Source organism: Macaca nemestrina, chromosome 6, assembly GCF_043159975.1.
Source record: "Macaca nemestrina isolate mMacNem1 chromosome 6, mMacNem.hap1, whole genome shotgun sequence".
NCBI lineage: Eukaryota > Metazoa > Chordata > Mammalia > Primates > Cercopithecidae > Macaca > Macaca nemestrina.
Genome location: NC_092130.1, coordinates 97,297,026 through 97,315,173, shown reverse-complemented (window position 1 = coordinate 97,315,173; position 18,148 = coordinate 97,297,026). Strand labels below are relative to the sequence as shown.

At 36.6% G+C, this 18,148-nt stretch overlaps 1 protein-coding gene across 10 annotated transcripts in view; it reads left to right on the top strand.

The window, feature by feature from the left end:
- The window catches only part of TENT2 (terminal nucleotidyltransferase 2), a 73,839-nt gene extending 56,367 nt beyond the window's left edge, over positions 1 to 17,472 (top strand). For all 10 annotated transcript variants that reach the window (XM_071098766.1, XM_011730070.3, XM_071098767.1 and 7 more), the window contains 3 exons: positions 10,803 to 10,894; positions 13,192 to 13,271; positions 16,012 to 17,472. In XM_071098766.1, coding sequence (XP_070954867.1) covers positions 10,803 to 10,894; positions 13,192 to 13,271; positions 16,012 to 16,086 — 247 coding nt within the window. In that variant the 3' untranslated portion in view covers positions 16,087 to 17,472. The remainder of the gene's footprint in view (positions 1 to 10,802; positions 10,895 to 13,191; positions 13,272 to 16,011) is intronic.
- Positions 17,473 to 18,148: the final 676 nt, after the last annotated feature.

Below are 18,148 nucleotides of genomic sequence, written 5' to 3'. Positions count from 1 at the left end.
AATATATATAAGTGAATGCTACAGATTTGGTCAGAAGCTATATTTGTCATTTCTAGTGCTGTCAAGTTGTCCAGAAATGTATAGTTTATAAAATTTCTTACATGACAGTGAATTATTAGAAGCTTAATAGATTTTATATTCTTAGCTAATAAATACATTCATAGTCCAGTAAGCCCAGTTTTAGTTGATTTCAATAGTGATAGGCCCTATGTGTTGGTCCTGTGCAGGTGCTGTGTAGTTTGGAACATCCATTTTCTGTAAACTTAAAATGTATAGTAAAAAACACTGCTAAGACAGACTAATAAAGATCTGTTTAATACTTGGCATCTTCATAAATAGTTGTGTTAGTATGATATAAAAATCAAGGAATGTGTCGTTTTGTTTTTTCTTTTTTGAAGATGATATGTAAACATGAAACAAACAATGTATAATCAGGCTGGACAGCACTAAAAGTTCTTATGTGAGTTCTAAGTTCAGATAGAGTGGAGTTAGGAGTTATTTGCAGCTTTTCTGATCAATCTGGAAAAGCTTGAGGGAGGAAGAGAGAAGATTTAGAAATTGTACAGTATTAGAGGCAGGTACAGTTACCACTGTATACCACTTTGAAGAAGTTTGCATAGGGGAATAATAATAGTAATAATAATAATAAATTGCTATTACTAGGTGGGAAAATGGTTCTAAACATATTATTGTTTATATTTATCATTTCATTCCATTTACATAATTGTTATCTGTGTGATATATTATGCCCATTTTACCAGTGAAGCATAGAGAGAGGGGAAGTAACGTGCTCCAAGATCACGTAGCTAATAAGAGTAGTATTTCAGGCTGGGCGCGGTGGCTCACGCCTGTATTCCCAGCACTTTGGGAGGCCGAGGCGGGTGGATTGCCTGAGCTCAGGAGTTCGAGACCAGCCTGACCAACATGGAGAAACCCCGTTTCTACTAAAAAATACAAAATTAGCCAGGTATCGTAGCACATGCCTGTAATCCCAGCTACTCGGGAGGCTGAGGCAGGAGAATCACTTGAACCTGGGAGGTGGAGGTGGCACTGAGCCGAGATTGCGCCATTGCACTCCAGCCTGGGCAACAAGAGTGAAACTGTCTCAAAAAAAAAAAAGAAAAATAGTATTTCAGATAGTTTTGACACAGAATTCACACTTAACTATGATACTTACAAGTATAAAAAGGTAAGAGCTTTTATTTATTTATTTATTTATTTTTTGAGATGGAGTCTCACTCTGTTGTCTAGGCTGTAGTGCAGTGGCATGATGTTGGCTCACTGCAACCTCCGTCTCCCGGGTTCAAGTGATTCTCCTGCCTCAGCCTCCCGAGTAGCTGGGATTACAGGCACCCGTCACCACACCTGGCTAATTTTTGTATTTTTAGTAGAGATGGAGTTTGACCATATAGGCCAGGCTTGTCTCGAACTCCTGACCTAGTGATCTGCCCGCCTCAGCCTCCCATAGTGCTGGGATTACAGGTGTGAGCCAACGTGCTCAGCCACGGAGCTTTCATTTATATAAAGATGAGGAAAGATTAAAGACTGGATGAGACGTAGTACATAAATGGACTGTAAAGGTTTAATGGTTATTCTAGAGTTCTCTTTAAGATATTGCAATAACAATAGCTAATGTTTAGTGAGAATTTATCTAGTGTCCTGTAGTAAGCTGAGTGATTCCCATGGATTTCAGTTAATCCTCACAATAACCTCTGTCAAGCTTAGGGAATTTGTGTACATGAAACTTGTCCATGGCAATCTACAGCTAGATTGTGGGTGAGTTGGGATTCACTTTCAAGCTGGACTCCAAGACTACATTCTTAATTGTTAGACTGTATTGACATTGTTTATTATGTTATATAAATTAGGGACTGGGGGATGTTTGTGGAGGGGGAAAGGATTCACAGAAGAAAGATTTATTTCTCCTATGTATAGTGTAGGATTAGAGCATCTGTATACAAATACCTTGAAAATCACCTGCTTTGTTGAACAGAAACAAGATAGTAGATGTGTAGGTTTGTATGTTAATTTAATATTAAAGGAAACTAGTCTGCTGGGTCACATGATGCTGATGCTTGGAAAGAGGTTTCAGAACTTCACCATATAGTACATTTGTCATTTCATATGAGATATTTTCAGAAATGTGACTGTGGGGATCACAGCCAAGAATGTAGTCATGGTAATAAACTGGATGCTGTATAAAAGAATTATGGCAATTGTTAAAAATGTCAATAAGGATTTCTTCTGAACTTCGAGGTAATCATTTAAAAGGTTCTTTTTTCTTTTTCTTTTCTTTTCTTTTCTTTTCTTTTTCTTTTTTTTTTTTTTTTTGAGACAGAGTCTTGCTCTGTTGCCCAGGCTGGAGTGCAGGCAGTGGTGCGATCTCAGCTCACTGCAACCTCCGCCTCCTGGGTTCAAGGAGTTCTCCTGCCTCAGCCTCCTGAGTAGCTGGGATTCCAGGCGCATGCCACCGTGCCCGGCTAATTTTATTTATTTTTATTTTTTTAATAGAGATGGGGTTTCACCATATTGGCCAGGCTGGTCTTAAACTCCTGAGGTCAAGTTATCCACCCACCTCAGCCTCCAAAACTGCTAGGATTACAGGTGTGAGCCACTGCGCCTAACCTAAAGTTCTTTTTTCTGAAAGACAAAACATTAAGTGACTGTTAAGGGATGGTTGAGTATATGGTATAAATGTTGCAGAAGTTTTATATGGTCATTTAAAAATTACTATTTTTTGGCTGGGTATGGTGGCTCATGTCTGTAATCCCAGCACTTTGAGAGGCCATGGAGGGGAGATCACTTGAGCCCAGAAGTTTGAGACCAGCCTGGGCAACATGAACATGGCAAAACCTCCTCTCTACTAAAAATACAAAAATTAGCCAGGCGTGGTGGCACATGCCTGTAATCCCAGCTACTTGGGAGGCTGAGGCACAGGAATCGCTTGAACCAGGGAGGCGGGGGTTACAGTGAGCTGAGATTGCTCCACTGCACTCCAGCCTGGACAATAGAGCGAGACCCTGTCTCCAAAAAAAAAAAAAAAAATTACTACTTTTCTTACCTACTTCACTCACACCTTGCTGCTGAAATACTTCTGTTTTATTTTTTACTTTTTGTGGGTACATAGTAGGTTTGTATATTTATAGGGTATGTGAGATATTTTGATATAGGCCTACAGTGCATAATAATCACATCAGGGTAAATTGGGTATCCATCACCTCAAGCATTTATCGTTTTCATTACAAACAATTCAGTTCTCCTGTTTTAGTTATTTTTAAATGGACAATTAAATTATTATTGACTATAGTCACCCAGTTGTGTTATCAAATATATATCTTATTCGTTCTATTTTCTTGTAGTCATTAACCATCCCCACTTGCCCCTCTCCCTGCTACCAGTCTTCCCAGCCTCTGGTAACCATCATTCTAGTCTCTTATCTCCATGAGTTCAGTTGTTTTAATTTTTAGATCCTGCAGATAACTGAGAACATGTGAAGTTTGTCTTTCTGTGTCTGGCTTATTTCACTTAATGTCCTCCATTTCCATCCATGATGTTGCAGATGACAGGATCTCATTCTTTTGTATGGCTCAATAGTACTCTGTTGTGTATAAGTACCACATTTTATTTATCCATTCCTCTGTTGATGGACACTTAAGTTCCTTCTAAATTTTGGCTATTGGGAGTAGTGTTACAAAAACATGGGAGTGCAGATATGTCTTCAGTATCCTGATTTTCTTTCATTTGGGTATACGCCTAGGAGTGAGATTGCTGGATCACATGGTAGTTCTACTTTTAGTTTTGGAGAAGCCTCCAAACTGTTCTTCATAGTGTTGTACTAATTTACATTCCCACCAACAGGGTATGAGGGTTTCCTTGCTAGCATTCATTGTTGCCTGTCTTTTGGATAAAAGCCATTTTAAGTGGGCTGAGATGACACCTCATTGTACTTTTGATTTGCCTAAGTCTGATGATCAGTGATGTTGAGCACCTTTTCATATACCTGTTTGTTCTTTGTGTGCCTTCTTTTGAGAAATGTCTGTTGAGATCTTCTGTCCGTGTTGTAATTGAATTACTAGATTTTTTCCTATAGAGTTGTTTAAACTCCTTATATATTCTGGCTATTAATCCCTTGTGAGATGAATAGTTTGCAAATATTTTCTCTCATTCTGTGGGTTTGTCTCCTCACTTTGTTGATTGTTTGCTGTGCAGAAGCTTTTTAAATTGATGTGATCCTATTTGTCCATTTGCTTTGGTTGCCTGTGCTTGTGGAGTATTACTTAAGAAACCTTTGCCCATACCAATGTCCTGGAGAGTTTCCCCAGTGTTTTCTTGTGGTGGTTTCATAATTTGAGGTCTTAGATTGAAGTCTTCAATCCATTTTGGTTTGATTTTTGTCTATGTCAAGAGATAGGGTTCTAGTTTCATTCTTCTGCATATGGATATCAAGTTTTCCCAGCACTCTTCATTGAAGAGACTCTGCTTTCCCTAGCGTATGTTCTTGGCACCTTTGTTGAAAATGAGTTCACTGTAGGTGTATGGATTTATTTTGGTGTTCTTTATTCTGTTCCATTGGTCTATGTGTCTGTTTTTATGCCAATCCCATGCTGGCTTGGTTGCAGCTTTACTGAATTTGTTTATCATTTTAAGATTGAGATAACTTCAAGATATTCAAGTGGAGATATTGAGTAGACAGTTGGATATATAAGCCTAGAATCAGGAGACAGGCCACAGAGCTAAATATTTGGGAGTTGTCACCAGGTAGATGGTATTTAAAGCTATGAAACTCTTTGAAAAAAATCAAGGGAGTGAATATATAGATGGAAAAGAGAAAACAGCCAAGCACTGGGTACTCCAATGTTAAGAAGTTTACAGGAAATGCAGGGGATAAAGGAATATGTATTGTTAAATGACACAATAGACAGATAGACAAATACAGAATGTAGGCATTCTGGGAAATACCTGGCCTAATCTCCTCAAAAGTCAGTATTATTAAAAAGAAACAAACAAAGGCCGGGTGTGGTGGCTCATGCCTGTAATACCAGCATTTTGGGAGGTTGAGGTGGGTGGATCATGAGGTCAGGAGTTGGAGATCAGCCTGACCAACATGGTGAAACCCCATCTCTACTAAAAATTAAAAAATTAGCCAGGCATGGTGGCAGGCACCTGTAATCCCAATTACGCAGGAGGCTGAGGCAGGAGAATCGCTAGAACTCAGGAGGTGGAGGTTGCAGTGAGCCGAGATAGCACCACTGCACTCCAGCCTGGGGGACAGAGCGAGACTTCATCTCAAAAAACAAACAAACAAGCAAAATGTGAGGGGATCTTTATTAGATTTAAAGAGATAGAACAGTCATATACAAGGCATGAACCTTGATTATAATCCGATTGGGGTAGGGGAACTATAAAAGGTATTTGAGTCACTGTTAATTTTCTAATTGCTTTTGGTGTTGTAAAGGAGAATGGCTTTATTCTTAGGAGATACATGCTGAAGGATACAGAAATGAACTTTCATGAGGTGTACAGGTTACTGAGGGGTCCAGTTCAAAATACACACACACACACACACACACACACACACACACCTGCAAATGTGGTAGAATGTTAACACTTGTTGAATTGTTTTTAAATTTTATACTTTTTTTTGTATTTGAAATTTTTCATAATACATAGATGATGTAAAAATGAGATTGGGGATGAGAAGGAACTAATATATGAGTCTAGGAAGAAAGAATCATTGAGATAGGAGGAAATCCAATGGAATGTGGTATCTTGGAATCCAAAGGAGAAAAAAATGTTTTGAGGAGGAAGGAGTGATTATCTGTGTCTTTATTTTTTGATAGATTAAGATGAGAACTAAATGTTGACCATTGCATTTAGCTATATGGAGTCCTCTGGACCCTTGACAGGAACAGTTTCTGTGGAATAATGGGGATAAAGAGCATAGCATTATTGGTGGGCTCAAGAGAAGACAGAGGGAGAAGAATTCAATATGGATAATGTAACTCATTCTCTACAGCAGAAAAAAACAGTGTAGAAATTAGAGTGTTAAATGGAGTCCAGTTTTTGTTTTTATTGTTAGAGAGGAGAAATAACCCATCTTGATGAAAAATTGATGATACCAGAGAAAGGCATAGTAAATTTTTGGAAATAAACTTGTTTGAGTTAAGAATGGTTGGAATCTAGAGCACAAATAGAATAGGAGCACAGATAATTCATTAATAATGATCAAAAGTAGAATATATGGACACAGGTAAATGTAGCTGAATCAATGTGATTGGAGCTAGTAGGAATTACTTTTGGATTGTTTTAAGTTTTTAGTGAAATGAGTCATGGACATGGGCTGGTAATGATTGTGAAGGTGGAAATTTGAGAAGTAAGATGAAAGTATGAATTGTCATACACTAGAGTAAAAGGGTGGATTAACTATGGAAAGACAGTATGGTTGGGGGTAGTAACATTAAGAGCCCTCTTTAGCTAAGTGATCATGAATTTAAAGTGTGATCAGTCTGTGTGGTTGCATCTCTCCACCCATGTTCAGCTGTGTGGGAAAGAATTGGAGTAGATTTAATCAGGGTTGTGTTTCAGCCAACTAAGTTCAGTGCAGCAAGAGTGGGTAAGAATTGAGAGTATGTGAAAGGGAGTGATCTTCATAACTGACCATGCATGGGATGTATTACATTCAGTCTTGAAAATGTGGGCACAGAGATGCCTATAGGACATCCAGGTGACAGTTTCCAATAGCTGGTTGTAAATGTTAGCCTGGACCTTAATAGAAAGGTCAGAGCTGGAGAAAGGATTTGGGAAAGAAACATCAGATTATTGGAGCCTAAGGTGTGTACTCTACCATTAGAAGATTCAAAGAGGCTGAGCCCTGGTGAATACTAACATTTAAAAGTTCAGGTAGAAGATGAGAAGCCAGTAAAAACAGAACTCTAGGATTAGAGTAAAATATTTTCTCTACCTAAGACATTTGAAATTCCTAACAAAGTTTTCTTTCTGTTTGCTTCCTAGCCCATAACAATAAAACAAAATTATATGTATTTGTTCACTTAATGTTACTAGTCTATACACACACACACACACACACAGCCATATGGTATCAGACTCATAATTTTGACTTTATTAGACTTGAATTTTTCTTTGTCGCTTAAGACAGCATTTCCAATTTAAACAGTTGCCTCAAAATACTTTCTGTGGTCACAAAAAGAATGGGGCTGGGTGCAGTGGCTCATGCCTAGTCTCAGCACCTTGGGAGGCTGAGGCGGGCAGATCACTTGAGGTCAAGCGTTTGAGACCAGCCTGGCCAACATAGTGAAAACCCGTATCTACTGAAATAAAAAAATTAGCTAGGCGTGGTGGTGGGTGCCTGTAGTCCCAGCTACTCGGGAGGCTGAGGCAGGAGAATTGCTTGAACCTGGGAGGCACGGAGGTTGCCGTGAGCTGGGATTGTGCCACTGAACTCCAGTCTGGGTGACAGAGCAAGACTCTGACTAATAAATAAATAAAAAGAATGGCTAAAGAGAGTTTATTGATGAATGCCAGTCTGTTAACATTACTGAAGAGAATAAGCAAGGACCTAACTTGCTTCTAATATAATGAGTTGTCTCAGTTTTATATTTAAAAGATTATCATTTATTATCAGTGTATTTTAGATTAAATTAAGCCCCGTATCTGTTCTTCTTTCTGAAACATCTCTCTTTATAGATTCTGTATCTTATTTTGCACTTTAATTATTGAGTGACAATAACAGATTTTTACATGCCAAGCAAATTATGGTCGAGAATAGATTAGTATGATAGAAGGCTTAGGTTATGGGCTGTGTTTTAAAGAATGAAATATTTAGGGAAGATATTTCTAAATTACCATTTAAATTCAACTCTTGGGAAGACCGTTTGAGTCCAGGAGATTGAGGCTGCAGTGAGCCATGATTGTGCCACCGTACCCCAGCCTGGGCTTGTCAACAAAGCCCTGTCTCAAAAAATATATAAATAAATAAATCCACCTTTAGAGTACAAAAAGTATAAAATTATGTCATGTTTTAATGATTTGAAATGTTTTTAACAATCTGGAAATATTTAAAAGTTCTTTGAAAGCACAGTAGATTGAATCAGTCCAAATAGTAGTGATTCAAAATATTCTTTTTTTCTTTTTGAAGCACTTCAAATTGGGTTTATTGTACATTGAAACTTAAATAATATCTGGTAAGGGATGATCAATAAAATGAATATATCTATTAATATATATCTCATACTGTTTCTGTGACCCAGTTTAGAACCAAGTAGTGGCATGTAGCGTAAAATCAGGATTTGTTGCCGGGCACGGTGGCTCACGCCTGTAATCCCAGCACTTTGGGAGGCTGAGGCGGGTGGATCACGAGGTCAGGAGATTGAGACCATCCTGGCTAACATGGTGAAACCCTGTCTCTACTAAAAATACAAAAATTAGCTGGGCATGGTGGCAGGCGTCTGTGGTCCCAGCTACTCGGGAGGCTGAGGCAGGAGAATGGCGTGAACCTGGGAGGCAGAGGTTGCAGTGAGCCGAGATCACACCACTGCACTCCATCCTGGGTGACAGAGCGAGACTCCGTCTCAAAAAAAAAAAATCAGGATTTGTTTTAATAGAAATATAGTGGTAAAGATAGAATTTTTGATTTAAGGAAATAAAAGTTGTAATTTAACAGCAGGCTATAGTATTTCAATATTCTAAAACTCTTCTGAAAGATAAAAATAAATCTATGCCTTGTAAAAATAACGTTTACAATTTTAATTCTGCAGATTTAATTGTCCTATAAGCTGTTATTAGAAAACAAATAGTCTCAAGGGAAAATTCATTTTATTAATAAATTTGACATAACTAGTATAAAGTGAAGTGATGCAAACTGTAGTATATAACCTTGTTTGCTTCAGGTTTGTGGTTGTAAAACTCCCCACTTTACATTGTTGTTGTAAAGAAACAATGTAAGAAAATTGTTGGAAACATTTGTATGGATTTTTTTGTTTTCTGTTTTTTTAAGATGGGGTCTCACTTTGTCAGCCGGGCTGGAGTGCATTGGCATGATCACAACTTACTGCAGCCTCAACCTCCCATTGCTCTGGTGATCCTTCCACCTCAGCCTCCTGAGTAGCTGGGACTATAGGCGCTTGCCACCACGCCTGCTAATTTTTGGATTTTTAGTAAAGACATTTGAAACAATAGAGCAGAGTAGTCTTTCTTTTTGGAGTCTGTACTAATGGAACTACAATACATGAGGGATCTGAAACATTTTCCTATAACCAATACTAAGTATTTCCATTTGATAACCTACTTAATTTTTAAAAAGCACAAATCCTGATGTATATATTTTAAAAGAACTTAAAGCTTTCTTCATAAAATATTTACAAACTACTCTTGATCAGAACAAAAATAAATTTATACTTTCAGTGTGCTTTACAAGGATCAAAATTCACAAGATGCAAGATTTTTCATGCTTATTTAATATAGAAATTAGTCAAATTTCTATAAATAAATGCCATACAGGATCCATGATTATATTCCTACAAATTATCTTTCTGATAAATAGAGGAGAAGTGTAGGGTGTTGGAAGGTCCCAAGCAATAGTCTTAAGTGGTAGAGAAAGCTAAATACTGCTTAAAAAATGGTATTAGCTGTTCCTCAAATTTATTTTTCTCTCATGTACAAGCTGGGTAGTCATATACTTTAAAATGTTCCTTGAAAAAAAGAAAATACTTGTAATAACTGTTAGAAAAACATTTTTTAAAAAATGTAAAGTTAGTATATACTAAAGACTGGACAGTTTACCTTCAGGCCCACTGATGAAATTATTTTACTTGAATAAAATTTTACTCTTAACAACTTTATCTTATATACAGCAATAAAGTATATTTTCATAGAGTATTAATTTTGCTTTCCTAAAACAGCATCTACTTCTATTGGAAAATTTCAAAATTTTCTCCCAAATCATACACATAAAGATGTACCTGAACAAAAATTATTTAATAATACCAGAAGATAACACTAGAGGATTACTTCCCTCTTAACAAATAACAGATTGTTACTGCGTTGTTAACTATGACCATAGTTGTTATTTTTTTGTTTGTTTACTTGTACTTTCTTTTTTTTTTTTTTTTTTTTTTTTTTTGAGATGGAGTCTCACCCTCTCTCCAGACTGGAGTGCAGTGGCATGATCTCGGTTCACTGCAACATCCGTCTCCCGGGTTCAAGCGATTACCCTGCCTCAGCCTCCCGAGTAGGTGGGACTACAGGTGCACACTACCATGCCCAGCTAATTTTTGTATTTTCAGTAGAGATGGGGTTTCACCATCTTGGCCAGGCTGGCCTTGAACTCCTGACCTCGTGATCCACCTGCCTCAGCCTCCCAAAGTGCTGAGATTACAGGTGTGAGCCACCGCACCCAGCCTGTACTTTCTTATTTTTTCCAGTTACTTCATTTTTTCATATGTATTGAAATATGTGTTGAAAACCTGGTATGTACTGTTCTCCTAGGTGAAGAGTGAAAAAAGTAGATAAATATCCAGTATCTTGGAGCTTTCCTCCTATTTGAGGGAGACACAATGAAGAATAACGTAATAAATAGTAAATGTAAGAAACAAATTATTAGAAGATGATAAGTGTTGTGGAAAATAAAATAGAGGTGGGAAATAGGGCTTGTGGTGCTGAGGGTTGGGGCACAGGTTTCAGTGTTCCACAGGAAGATTGGGGTAGGCCTTACTATTGATACAATAAAAATAATATAAGAGAAATTATGAAAATAGTTAACATGTTTACTGTTTTTCTTCTTATAGCTGGAATAGTCAAATGATTTCAGTTCGTGAAGCCAAAGCCATTCCGAGGCCTGATGGTATTGAATGGAGAAATAAATACATCTGTGTAGAAGGTAGTTTTCTGTTTACCATCCATGTATCATCATGGTACTAAGAGAATTACTTGAGTAATTTCAGCTGTGTTTCAGTTAAAAGTAATACATTTATGTCTGAAGTGATTTGTAAGTCTTTTAGTTTAAAAATTTTAATTTAAAAAAATCATTTAAAATTTTGTAGGTGTGAGAAATAATAAACATAAACTTTAGGCATTCACCCTTTCTAGTTGATAAAATTTAAGCTGTCTTTATCCCTCTTGTGGTTGATGGACAATTTCATGACTTACAGATGGAAGAAAATAGAATCTTTATATATGATTCTTATATTGACATACAATGAGTTATTTTATATTCTTTTGCACTTAAAATATTACTTAGTACAAGTTGGACTTTTATAAATAGAAATTGATTTTGCTTTAAAAATTAAATGATCTGAAGAAGTTTTCTTCTCTAAAATTAATTTACATGTAGTTGAATATATCCTTGAGACATTTTGAGTGAGTAGAAAACTTGACTTCAGGGGACAAAATTATTCTCATAGATGCTAAATTGAAGACCTTTGTAAATCTGGAGGTTAAAAAGTATAAGTAGTTGAGAATCTGCATTTGTAGAAAACATCAGATTTTGGATATTTTAATCTTGAATTATATGCAGTATTTTAAGAGTTTTTGAATATGAAATTAAATCTCCTGCTTTGGTGTGCTAATAAACTGCACTGGGTGGACATTATTTTAGTTACTTGTGTTCAGTTGAATACTAAACACTGTTCTAAAGTGCTGTGATGATGCAATCCAGTATAATTTGGCTTATGACCTTATTCTGTTAAGGAAAAGAACCCCACAATACTGTGATAGTAGACTCTTTTTAACATAGCCTTTCTAAGCAATAAAAAATAAGCAAAAAGAGGACTTAAAATTATGGACCTGTGTAGATTATATGATAAATCTAAAGTTTTGACCTTTCCATCAGATTCCCTATTCTTCCATACTTTCTCTAGGTCTTTCCCCTCAGTTACCTTTCCTCTTACCAACAACTTCATTCTTTCTCCAGTCCTTCCCTTTCAGCTTTAATACATACATAGGTCTTCTCATTGTTGAAAAATACTCTATTTGGTCCTACTGGTTCTTCTAGGCATTTTTCCTCCTTTTTCAGTGCTAAAATTCTTAATTTCTAGTAATTTTTACCTACTGCTGGCATTATTTTAGACATTTCATCTCATTCCTGATGCCTTTAGTTATCCTTGTCTTCTCATTATGATCTTCAGTTTCCTTGTACTCTTCTGGTTTCTTCCTATCTCTCTATATTCTTCTCCCTTGTGGGTGAAGGGTGAGTGGGATGGTGGTGTGAACATGGAAGGTATATATATTGGAGACACACATACATAAAAACTGTTCCTTTGCTTTTTTCCTGTCTTCTGTTTGCTTTTCTCTTTTTCTCTTTTCTTTTTCTGCCAAATTTCTCATGCAAGTTACTTCACTGTATCTTTTTTCTTTCTTTTTTTTTTTTTTTGGAAATGGAGTCTCTCTCTTTTGCCAGGCTGGAGTGCAGTGGCGCAACCTCGGCTCACTGCAGCCTCCACCTCCCGGGTTCAAGTGATTCCCCTGCCGCAGCCTCCCGAGTAGCTGGAACTACAGGCACGCGCCACCATGCCCAGCTAATTTTTGTATTTTTAGTAGAGATGGGCTTTCACCATGTCGGCCAGGATGGTGTCGATCTCTTGACCTTGTGATCCACTCGCTTTGGCCTCCTGAAGTGCTAGGATTACAGGTGTGAGCCATCGTGTCTGGCCAGACTTCACTGTATCTTTTTCTAAACCATCCACTCGGGCCATAACTCCCTGCATTGTCTTCCATTTTCTCCAGTATTGAACCTCTACCTTCAAAGGACACATCAGCTTTTAAGTTAAAATTAAATTTAAAGTTACCTTTCTGTGATATTTAACATTAACTGCCTCTCTTAGATATAATGCTTTCTTCTTTTTGATGACTTTTATTATTTTCCTAAGGGTAGGTCTTTGACACTGTAATTTTTCAGAAACCTTACACACATTTATGATTTAGACTTAACACATCTATGCTGATGACTTTCATTTTTAATCACCTTCTCCCTTGAATTCTATCTACCTTGTTAGGCAGTTCACAGTATATTAAGCTTTTCTGTATACATAAATCTAATAAAGATATTAGGCTGACCCATCTGAAATTGCAATTTTTGTAGGTCAAAAACTGTTACATATTGACAGCGTCAAACCTAAAAAAGAAACTGTAGCTCTCATTTTAATAATGTTTTCTGTACATGTGCATTTAACGTTGCAGAACCTTTTGATGGAACAAATACAGCCAGAGCAGTGCACGAAAAGCAGAAATTTGACATGATCAAGGATCAATTTTTAAAGGTAAACAATGCATTAGATCAACCCTAGAAGCATTAGTAGACCCGTATGCTTTAAACAGGAGAAAATATATATGTAATAGGACAGAATGGTTTCTCTTTTGTGAATCCATTAATATAGCATGATAGGGAACTTATTATTTGAATTTAGTTAAACTTTTCCTTCAAAGAGATCTGGCTCTGTTTTTATTCACATTGCTTTCACTTTCATAGAAATAAGCATTTTCTCTTTTCTTTTTGAGATGGAGTTTCACGCTTGTTGCCCAGGCTGGAGTGCAGTGGCACAATCTCAGCTCACTGCATCCTGCACCTCCCAGGTTCAAGGGATTCTCCTGCTCAGCCTCCCAAGTAGCTCAGATTACAGGCGTGTGCCACCACACCTGGCTTATTTATTTTATTTTTTTGTAGAGACAGGGTTTCACCATGTTGGTCAGACTGGTCTCAAACTCCTGACCTCAGGTGTTTCACCTGCTTCTTCCTCCCAAAGTGCTGATATTACAGGCATGAGCCACCGTGCATGCCCTGCCGAAGTAAGCATTTTCATAGTGAGCTTATTAAATTTCCAAAATGAGTAAAACCTAATGGACTCTTTTCCTTCCTTAGTATATTGGGGAATTTATTGTGGCCTTAGAAGGAAACTGATGTCCATGCTTTTTCTAATGTATACCCCACTGTCACAGGAATTAGAGTGCCGTTTTATTTTTGTTTATATTTTGGAAAGTTAAAATTTATGTATGTGTCTGTGTCTATAGTATGAATTTATTCATCAGTGATGTTGCTAGATGTGGTCTTAATCTTCAAGGACTTCCACAACACATTGTAGTATTGAGACATGGAGGGGAGGGAAAGCTTCGTAGAAGAAAAAGATGAGAAAACTGCAAAGATCATTTTAGAGGCATACTTTTTCATTATCTAGACGTACAAGTGGACTTTGTTTTAATGATAATGTAAAATACAAGTATTGAGGCATGAATATCACTGGAGCGCAGGAGTTCGGGGCTGCAGTGGGCTATTATCGAGTTGCTGCACTTCAAGCCTAGACAACAGAGTGAGAGACTCCACCTCTTTAAAAAAAAAAAAAAATGAATAAAAATAATGGCCAGGTGCAGTGGTTCACACCTGTAATCCAAACACTTTGTGAGGCCAAGGCAGGAGGATTGCTTGAGGCCAGGAGTTTAAGACCAGCCTGGGCAACGCATAGCAAGACATAGTTCACACACACGACATAGTTAACACACACACGCACCCCACTCCACCCCACCCCTGGGTGTAGTGTTATGCACCTGTGTCTTAGCTACTGGGGATGCTGAGTAGGGAGAAAGGTCTTGAGCCCAGGAGGTTGAGGGTGCAGTAAGCTGTGATTGTGCCACTGCACTCCAGCCTGAGCATGAGTAATAGAGTGAGACCCTGTTTCAAATAAATAAATAGATAAAATATAAGTATTCTATTACAAGCTATCCTTCAAATGAGACTTTCTTAATTTGGCAACCAGAATAGAAAATTTGTCCTATAGAAATTCTTTAATTTTAAAACAAATATTCAAGAGAGAATATTTTGGTCTGTCAGATTAAATTGAGAACTCAAAAATAGCAATGCTACATTGGTGTTCTTATTGATGAGTGAGCTTTCATTTAGGATTGTTTAGTTGTAAAACCAGTACTTTTAGACAATTGAATAATTGACATGAGACTAGAATACAAAGATCTGCAGTCACCAAGTAGTGAGACAGATTTTTAGCTTGTTAACAAGTTTCTTTTCTTCTTATCCATTCAAATCACTGTTATTTTCCAGAGGCATACATAAAGTACCTTATTGTAAATTTACTTTCTCCTTCGTAAATACTATATATATTTTTTTGAGACAGGGTCTTGCTCTGTTACCCAGACTCATGCAGCCTCAATCTCCTGGGCTCAATGATCCTCCCACCTCAGCCTCGTGAGTGCTGGGACTATAGGCGTGTGCCACCATACCCAGCCAATTTTTGTATTGTTTGTATAGACAGGGTTTCACCATGTTGCCCAGGTTGGCCTTGAGCTCCTGGGCTCAAGTGATCTGCCCACCTCAGCCTCCCAGAATTCTGGCATTACAGGCATGAGACACTGTACCCAGTCCCATAAATATTATTTTTAATGGAAAAAGCTAGTGAAGATGTAAGACAGTCAATCAAATAATTGAAATAATCCTCCCTTCTCAAATCCAAAGTTTTTGTTTGCTATTTTTAGATCGAATTAATCTGTGAATAAATATTGTCAGTTGTCTCTTTCAGTACCACCTTTGTGCCCATTTCTTTATTAATGAATTGGAACCATAAAAATACAGAGTTTTTAAATAACATTTTATTTTCTGATGACAGAAATAATACTTATACTGTGTTAAAAACTTGGAAAATAAAAACTCAAAGAACCAGCCTGGGCAATACAATGAGACCTCTCGTCTCTACAAAAAAATTTAAAAATTAGCTGAGCGTGGTGGCACACGCCTGTAATCCCAGCTACTCAGGAGGCCGAGGTGGGGGAATCTCTTGAGCCTGGAAGATGGAAGTTGTAGTGAGCCGAGACTGCACCACTGCACTCCAGCTTGGGTGGCAGAGCGAGACCTTATCTCAAAAAAAGAAAAAACTCAAGGAAAAAACTATTCAAAATTTTACCACCTAGAGAGAACAACTGTTAACATTCTTTTAAACTTTCAGTCTTTTGTTCTGCATAAATTTCAGGTTTTAAGAATGATTTTTCTTTCTCTCCCAGTCATGGCACAGATTGAAAAACAAGAGAGATTTGAACAGTATACTACCTGTAAGAGCTGCTGTCCTGAAAAGATAACTGGCCTCTATTTCTTAATAAATTCTTCCAAGAAATAAAGAACAATAGTTTCATCGTAATACATTATGTTTACCTCCATCATAATTGCTTTTTTCATAGTTCTTGTTTTCATTTTTTATTTTTAAAAAGACATATAAAGATTGCATATTTTATTATGACATTTCCTAATAAAACCCTTTGATTTAAAAATAAAAATGTATTTTTGAAAATGTTTACATTGATGATTAGTAATATTATGGCATGCGTTTTCAGGTGATCAGATAAAATATATTTTGCGAAATTACCTGAACAAATAAAAAGTTTTTGATACAACTTCAATTAATTGTAACACATGCTAATCCTGAAGAGATGTGTGGAATTTTGGAAGGGGTCTAATTCATACATGCTTAAAGTCTAACCTACATTAGATAGTTTGTTGTCAAAGTCTGTTCTAGTAAAGTGAAGATTCAAGTCAGTTGTTCAGTTACTTGAAGCAAAACGAAATCATTTCAGTCAAATCACTGCAGAGTCATGAAATACTGAACAGTTGCCTTAAGTCTTTGCTTTGCTTGGCTCACTGGGATAGACTGAGGCTTTGGGTGTGTCTGTATTAGCATTTCATTAGTACTTCACATGCTTTTGATGTACTCTTGAGATTGCTTTAAATTTTGTATTGAAACAACAATACATTTTGCACTGTAGTAATAGGAGCACTAACTCTTAAAACAGTTAGTGAATTGTTTTAAAGAATCAGTTCAGTGTAGACATTTTGCAAAGATTGTTTCCTGTGCTTTATGATAGCTTAGTACAATGTGCACTTCTGCTTTACTTGCCGTTTTCCTGCTCTATTTTCTCTGTGACATGAAGCAACAGAAACTGAGAGATCAAAGTTAAGATTATATCCTGTTTGTAGTATCAGATATTTTTCTGTGTACAATTATAGGATTATAATCTAAACTGGAATTTTTAGACAGTAAGCCACTACAAAATGTTTTAGATATGACACAATAAAATTATTATAAATAAAAGCTTAATATTTGTAAAAAATCTCTTTTTTAGTATTTCTTTTTTTACATGAAAGAAGTAGTGGTGGCTGCTAAACAAAAAAAGCTACAGTGTTTATTAAGGTTGTTTTTGATTTATGTAAATATTTGTAAATTGGTCAGTGCCTGTAAATTTAAATATAAAAAGTAATCTTGAAAACAGTTTTAACTTTTTCAAAAGGACTATGTCCAACATTTTTTAGACCTGCTGTAGTACAGTTTGTACCTCTAACGTATTTTTTTTTTCGCAGACCAAATGCCAAAACTTTTGCTTTTCTTTGACTTGTAAAAGGTGCACATTTTCATTTTCTTCTTTAAGTTCAAATTTTTGTACGTCAAATGCAATAAAATTTATATATGGACATTGTCGAGGTGGTTTTTTTTTTTCTGTGAAAGTCTTTGCTTTTGAGATGAGACTGAGGCTGTAGTTATCATCTAGAACTGAACTAAATCTACTTATTAGCCAGCTAACCACATCAATATCTTATGTCTCTGGCATTATGAGGAATGAAAGTTTACACATAGTGTTTTAGATTCCCGATGTGTAACACTTTTTATGCATTTGAGCTTTTCATATTTTGGCGGGGGGGAATTTTTCCTAAAATTTACATTGTGCATCTCTTAATGAGAACGTACTGAGTAGAGTTAATATTCTAGTGATGACTGGGTAATCATTATAAGCATTAGTCTTAGTACTATTCATTAATACTGTGCAACTTTCAGGGATGGGTAAGTATGTACCCTCTGCCTCTACAGTATTATGACATTTCCTAATAAAACCCCAGAATTTACCATGTTGTGGACTCCCTCACTGTCACTGTTTTCTCAGTTTTCAATGGCCCCACCCTTACTGCTGCTGCTTTTCACTTGTTTTACTATGAAAAACAGATCAAGAAGTCACTAAACCTAGACTCAATTCTAAATCAGTAGACTGAGGCCTAAAATTATGCACATGTGACTGGCCAAATATGTCAGATAAGTGAACTGTTAATATATGAGAGAATTTTCTAGACTTTTAAGTTACTAATCTCAATTATTTG